This window comes from Giraffa tippelskirchi, chromosome 2 (genome assembly GCF_054371585.1).
Source record: "Giraffa tippelskirchi isolate mGirTip1 chromosome 2, T2T-mGirTip1v1.2.pri, whole genome shotgun sequence".
In the NCBI taxonomy this organism is placed as follows: Eukaryota; Metazoa; Chordata; class Mammalia; order Artiodactyla; family Giraffidae; genus Giraffa; species Giraffa tippelskirchi.
The window spans coordinates 103,616,244-103,623,616 of record NC_137276.1 but is presented as its reverse complement, the minus strand read 5'-3'; the positions used below and the strand labels follow the sequence as shown (position 1 = coordinate 103,623,616).

The 7,373-nt window shown below is 36.2% G+C and overlaps 1 protein-coding gene across 16 annotated transcripts in view; it reads left to right on the top strand.

Annotated features, from left to right (window-relative positions):
- The window catches only part of NEK11 (NIMA related kinase 11), a 278,952-nt gene that overhangs the window by 95,264 nt on the left and 176,315 nt on the right, over positions 1–7,373 (top strand). For all 16 annotated transcript variants that reach the window (XM_081569880.1, XM_081569871.1, XM_081569867.1 and 13 more), the window contains 2 exons: positions 597–661; positions 1,913–2,039. In XM_081569880.1, the coding sequence (XP_081426006.1) occupies positions 597–661; positions 1,913–2,039 (192 nt within the window). The remainder of the gene's footprint in view (positions 1–596; positions 662–1,912; positions 2,040–7,373) is intronic.

Here is a 7,373-nt window from a genome sequence, read left to right as displayed (position 1 = left end):
TATGAAGACACTCATATACTTTATTCAGCATTTTTAGGTGTTTTTTTAGACAAAGGTTTTCTAGTTGTCTAGTTTTCATAATTTCAGAAATGAAATTTTCACTGACATAATTTACATTGCTTGTTTACTTAAATGTTATCTATTATTAAATACCATCATCAACATTTTTTCCACATGTATATAAAATGTGAACAATTGGATTATAATATTTAATATATATAGGATATTGTGAATATATAAGATATATATACCATGTAATACATTATATATAGTATATAATAGATTATAAAGCTTTATGACAACTGCTCTGTGAACTGAGTGTAAAAGCACAATAAAATCTGACCTATTGAAATAGTTGGAAGTACATCACACTGCTCTCAACTACATGTTTCCCTGTATCTGTTTTGAAATTTTGATTTTCTCAGTGAGATTAAACAATGTTGTGGCTTTGAAGCTTTCAAACATTGAAAGATATATCTCTGGGAATGTATATTTATGTGTGAATCACTTCACATTCACTCATATATGTTACTTATATTTGGATTTTAAAATTTTATATTTGCATTAATTTGAATATCCTTTTATTCCTTCTGTAGGAAGATACTTCATCGAGATTTGAAATCAAAGAATATATTTCTGAAAAATAATAAACTTAAAATTGGTAAGATTTTAAAATATGTATCCATGAAAGAGTATATTCTAGATTTTATTATTATATAAAAATTGCAATATAAAGTAACTAAAAGTGGTAGAATAATCATTGGTTTATTCAAACTTCTTAAATTTTTGTGCTTGATTGGTTGTGCCCAACAACAACAACAGCAAAAAGACCAATTGTTTCTGATTATCTGATAGAAACTGAGGTATAAAGCATTTGTGTTTATTAATAGATCCAACAAATGTCTTTTGAGTTCCTATGCCATGCCAAGCACTAACCATTAACAAATGATTAGACTTGTTTTACTAGTTTGATTACTATAGGTTTCCTGCTGCTGCTGCTGCTAAGTCTCTTCAGTCGTGTCTAACTCTCTGCAACCCCATAGACGGCAGCCCACCAGGCTCCCCCATCCCTGGGATTCTCCAGGCAAGAATGCTGGAGTGGGTTGCCATTTCCTTCTCCAATGCATGAAAGCGAAAAGTAAAAGTGAAGTCGCTCAGTCACGTCCGACTCTTAGCGACCCCATGGACTACAGCCCACCAGGCTCCTCCGTCCATGGGATTTTCCAGGCAAGAGTACTGGAGTGGGGTGCCATTGCCTTCTCCATAGGTTTCCTACTCCCGCATTTATTTTATAATAAGCAATTAGGAGTTATCACAGATTATTAAAGTGTTGATATAGCGAGTTCTCCTTTAGAACTGTATCTATACTCCTAACAGTTACAGAATTGTTTGATCTTCAGGTAAGATGTTCTTAGAGGGGAAGAAACCATCAACAAATTAGGCAATTATACTGAAACTGGTGGATTCAAGTTTTTATAGTCATGTTTTTGAAAAGTCTCAGGTTTTTTATTTAAAATTTCTTCTTTATTGTAAATGAAGAACAAATTACCCCCTCGCTCAGATAAAATTGCAAACCATATATTCAGTGCTTCCAGAATCATTCTGTTTGTTGTTACTCAGACTTGAAATATCTTTTTTTTCAAGTTGTTGGTTTTCCCTAATACCAGGAAAAAAAGCAGTTTTAGCTTACATAATTCACTTTCTTATCATCAAACTCTTCTTTCTCCTATAAGGCTTTTATTTTTAAAGCTTTTCACCAATATTATATAATTTAAAATGTATAACTTTTTCTTCAACATGATATGAATGATTGTGTATTAAAATTGTCAAATTAGACACTCTGTTGTTAATTTCCAGTATAGTACTGGTTTTCACGTTTTAAGTATTCATAGAAGTTAATTATTATTTCAAGGGGATTTTGGAGTTTCTCGACTCCTAATGGGATCCTGTGAACTAGCCACCACTTTAACTGGAACTCCCCATTATATGAGCCCGGAGGCTCTGAAACACCAAGGCTACGACACCAAGTCAGATATCTGGTGAGTGGGCATGGGCCAGTCCAGGCGCCTTATTCATTTTGCTACCTTAAGATATGGTGCATTTTGTTTTTAGGCTCATTTACTTCTACATCCACTCATTTATCCTTTTTAAATGTTAGCTATTCTGTGAGTAGTGTAAAGAAGATCTTTTAGGTTGGAAATGTGATACATTCATTAAATTGATTTCAAAAATTCTCTTTATTCATAGATTAACTGGTTGATTTAGATTTTTTCTTCTTGAATCACAATAGAAAGTTCCTAATGTATCACAAACATTAAATTTTGATACATTTCTGTTAGCCTATTACATTAAGCATTTGTAATTCTAATCACTCTGCCTTATTTTTTTTAAGGTTAACTTCCACCTCTGTGGGGAATATACAGCTTTCTTTTTTTTTTTTTTTTTTGTCTTCTTATTGCTTTTAAGAATTTTTACTAAAGGTATTAGCTTTAAGGATACTTAAATTTTAAAACTTCTGGGTTTTCAGTGATAGCTACATCTGAGATTTCTCAGCTTCTTTGAGCTCTGTTCCAAAAGAATTTCTCCTTCCTCATCATGGAACCAGTTTAAATCTCAGTACAAGAAACCAAGTGGAAAATTGTATTCTGTTGTTAGCAGTAGATCCTATTTGGGAAAATTCCTTTCCTTTGAAGAGGAATCTTATATAATTTTCAACTTGTTAGGGGTTGAAAGGACAATTTAGCTGAGAGCTTGTTAATTAAGTAAATAATTATTGTATGCAAATCAACTAAAATAGTTCAGAGCTATCAGCAGTGTTAAAGATTGTGCCTGCTTCATTCTTCTAAAGAAGATAAAGTAGAAAGTTACCTTTTCTCTGGTAGGGAAAAGTAAGCATAATAGGGATTATGTGTTGGGATTTTCATCAGGGTTCTTACTCCTTTTTTGTTCCTATCTCTCCCAAATGGGAGAGAACACTATTACAGTTAGATCTGCCTAGGGCAGATCCCCATCCATCCTGCCCTTTTAGTCACTCTTGAGATTATACATTTCTAGGTTCTTCCGTGGTTTTTTTTTCCTTTCATTGTTAACTGTTTTCTGCCCTGGTGGTTTTTCCCAATTCACCTATTATCTTTCCTCAATTACCGCCTTCCCTGATTCCTTCCAAAAACCAAAAGCAGACAAAACCCACAAAGATACGTTATGAATGAATTTTTTTAAATTTTGCTTTATTGAACATCTCTTTGCCCATGACTGTGTAATAGCACTTAGGGTGTAAAATCTAAGGTGATAGTAATCCTGCTCCTCAGGAGAAATTTTCTTGCTCTTTTTGGTGTATTTTTCTCCAGTTAGAGAAAAATCAATCTTGAGCTTTGGAATGAATTCAAGATACATATCTAAATCTCTCTTCACATTTATTATTATTATGGTCAGTTAAAAATAGACAAATATACAATTTCTTCATGATTATGGTTACATGGTATGTCAGGAAGATATTACATCATGTTGTTTGAATGAAGAATAGATTCGTTTTATGAAGCTCATTATTTAAGTCTTTAGAATTACATATAGCAGGAAAACTATGTGTAATTTTTGACTTCTTTTGACAAGAATCTATATTTGCTTGCCAAATCAGATGGATGTCACCTAGAAAACCGAGTCTATGGAACGCACTTTTGTTTCAGTTGTGTCTGCATTAAACTTTTTTTTAAAAAAAACTGCTCCTCATGTTGTATAACAATCATAGGAATATCAGACAGTATTGCTATAGTATCTTAGGCTTACAAAAATGATATCTGACTCAGGCAAAACTTTAAAAACCCAATACCTCCCAAATATAGAAATGTAGGAGAAGGTCAGCTCTCCTTGCAGAGATTGCTAACTACTCAGCAAATTCTAGCTAAGAATTCATCATCATCCTGACCTCAAATAACCACCATATTATGAATTTGTTAATTACCTTGGTTGTATCTGAATCAAATGGGCTTATCTAGTAATGAAATGTCTATTGCTAAACCTAAAGTGGAAAGAATAACAGAGAATTATAAATTATAGTGAAGGATATATAAGTGTGATGAGTAATCTTTGGGAGACACTCTAGAAAATTTAGATTGAGTGAGGTTGAGAATTTATCCACTGAATCTCAGTTTGTAGCATCTGTTTACTGTGGGATATTTTATTAGGATTGGAAATACTTATGAATAATTGACAGGTGTTTAGATTCAGCGCTAATGACTGTACATATTTATTTATAATGCTTAAAGAATTGTTATTAATATAATGCTATTATTTTCATTTGTTAATGTTTGCCCATATGTAACATTATCCTTCTTTTGCAATCTGCCTAAACCTTTTGGGATTCATTTATTTACAGCCATCAAGTACAGGAAGTCCCTTTCTGAAAAGTGAGTCAGGTTTTAAAAGTTTATGAACGGTTATTTAGAAAGTTAGGATAATTAGGTTCACTGAGGGCAATACTTTGAACATGACTGATTTGTATAAGCTATTGCTGAACATTTTTCCTCCACAGGAAAAATAGATATGAGTTGGGTTCCTAGACTAGCTCTTTAGATTGGTTTCAACTATGGATAGTAGTAGCAGTTTAGTCGCTAAATTGTGTCTAACTCTTGCAACCCCCATGGACCCCCATTAGGCTCCTCTGTCCATGGGATTTTCCAGGCAAGAATACTGGAATGGGCTGCCATTTCCTTTTCCAGGGGATCTTCCTGACACAGGATTGAACCCACATCTCCTGCATTGCAGGCAGATTCTTTACTGCTGAGCCACCAGGGAAGCCATTAGAATGTGTTGTTTTTGTAGGAGAAACAAATGAAGGATGATGATCATACTATTGGAATAAGGGTTCTATAATTAAGCAGAAAGGAAACAGACTATCCATTGTTGGCCTTATTTGTCATGTTGTGAGAGGTCAACCAGATAGCCATACATTCTTTGGATAATTTATATGGAGGTTATGATTGTAGGGATTGTAGGGATTGTAGGGGTGTCAGAGCATAATGGGGTACTCTCAAAGTTTTGTTCAGGGGTCTGGTCTGTTAGTTAGCTGGGTGGGGGACACTGGAGGAGTCTAGTTTACACTCAACATTAGAGTCAGGTTGTAGTGATCTTGGACAGAAATGTTAGACAAGGCTTAGCTTCAGATGGGGAGAAGGCAATGGCACCCCACTCCAGTACTCTTGCCTGGAAAATCCCATGGACGGAGGAGCCTGGTCGGCTACAGTCCATGGGGTCGCTAAGAGTCGGACACGACTGAGTGACTTCACTTTCACTTTTCCCTTTCATGCATTGGAGAAGAAAATGGCAACCCACTCCAGTATTCTTGCCTGGAGAATCCCAGGGACGGCGGAGCCTGGTGGGCTGCCGTCTATGGGGTCGCACAGAGTCGGACACGACTGAAGCGACTTAGCAGCAGCAGCAGCTTCAGATGAAAGACGATAGAGAGGAACCAACACCTGTCTGCCCTGCCAAGACTAAGTATCTTCCCAGAAGAGCATTCCTAGAGTGAACAGGGGGAGTGGGGAGGGAGGATTTAGGAAAGGGAGAAATAGGCAAACCTGACAGCACATTCTGTAGCTGATGTGGGGCCTCCAAGTGGCTGGCAGCCAGCAGCACCATCAGCTGCCTCTCTGGGAGGAAGCTCTGGGGCAGAGAGCCCATTTCACTCACCTCTATGGTCTGGTCACTTCTTGTTTGGGTTCAGAGCAGGTTGTTGGGCAGCTTCACCTTCTTCGGGAATGATCCTTCTTGGGGAGTGAGCACACCTTGTGGTTCACTCAGCAGAAGCTGAGTAGGGGAACACTTCAGTTAGAGGCAGTAAATTTGAGTATTAATATATTTTTTCAATGATGAGCATGCAATGACTGATACAAACTCTGCAGATAATGTCAGTCTAGCCTGGTGGATTTTTTAAACAGCTTAATACAACAGCAGCAAAAGAACCAGAAATAGCTACCCTCTGTAGAGTGCTTTCTCTGTGGTTGACATTTAATGTGCTAAGTGCTTCATGTAGTACCTATCTTAAGTATATTTGTTCCTACAAAAAAAAATCACACTACGTATAACTTTAAAACCTGCTTTTTCTCATTCAGCAAATTGTTGCTCTGTATCAACAAAATATATCTATGTATCATCTAGATGTTTGCATAATATTCTGTCCCTGAATACAATGGTTTTTTCAATCAAGGCCTTAATGATTTCTCTGAAGATTTTTTCTTTTTCTTTCTGCATTTTTACCCTGATGAATCTCAGTGTGGCTTTGCATTTATCCTACCTGGGGTTAGTTGAGATTCTTGGACATGTAAATGAACTTATTTCAGAATGGATGCATGCATATGTATGGCTGAGTCCCTTTGCTGTTCACCTGAAACTATCACAACATTGTTACTGTCTTCAAAACAAAAAACATATTTCAACAAACTTGATCAGATTTGGAAAAGGAAGCTTTCAGCTCTTCTTTTTTTGAGTACTTTTTCTCCTCCTTTCCCTCTTACTGTCTTTCTGGTCTTCCCACTGTGTGTATGCTGGTGTGTTTCCAGGTTTCCTACCTGCTCTGATGCAATGATAATTTTTCTTCATTTTGCTCTCTATTCTTCAGACTGCATAATATTTTTCAGTCTATCTTGATTCTTTCTTTTGTGACTTAAAATCTACTGTTGAGCCCCTCTGGAGAATTTTTTGTTTTAGTTATTGTACTTTTCAACTCTAGAATTTCTATTTGATTTTTAAAATAATTTCTCACTCTTTAGTGATAAAACATGGTCCAGTGGAGAAGGGAATGGGAAACCACTTCAGTATTCTTGCCTTGAGAACCCCATGAACAGTATGAAAAGACAAAATGATATGATACTGAAAGATGAACTCCCCAGGTCAGTAGGTGCCCTATATATGCTACTGGAGAAGGGTGGAGAAATAATTCCAGAAAGAATGAAGAGACAGAGCCAAAGTGAAAACAATGCACAGTTGTGAATGTGACTGGTGATGGAAGTAAAGTCTGATGCTGTAAACAAAAGTATTGCATAGGTGGAACCTGGAATGTTAGGTCCATGAATCAAGATAAATTGGAAGTGGTTAACCGGGAGATGGCAAGAGTGAATATCGACATTTTAGGAATCAGTGAACTAAAATGGACGGGAATTGGTGAGTTTAATTCAGATGACCGTTATATCTACTACTGTGAGTGAGAATCCCTTAGAAGAAATGGAGTAGCCCTCATAGTCAACAAAAGAGTCTGAAATGCAGTACTTGGGTGCAATCTCAAAAGTGACAGAATGATCTCTGTTCATTTCCAAGGCAAACCACTCAGTATCACAGTAATCCAAGTCTATGCCCCAACCAGTAATGCTGAAGAAGCTGAA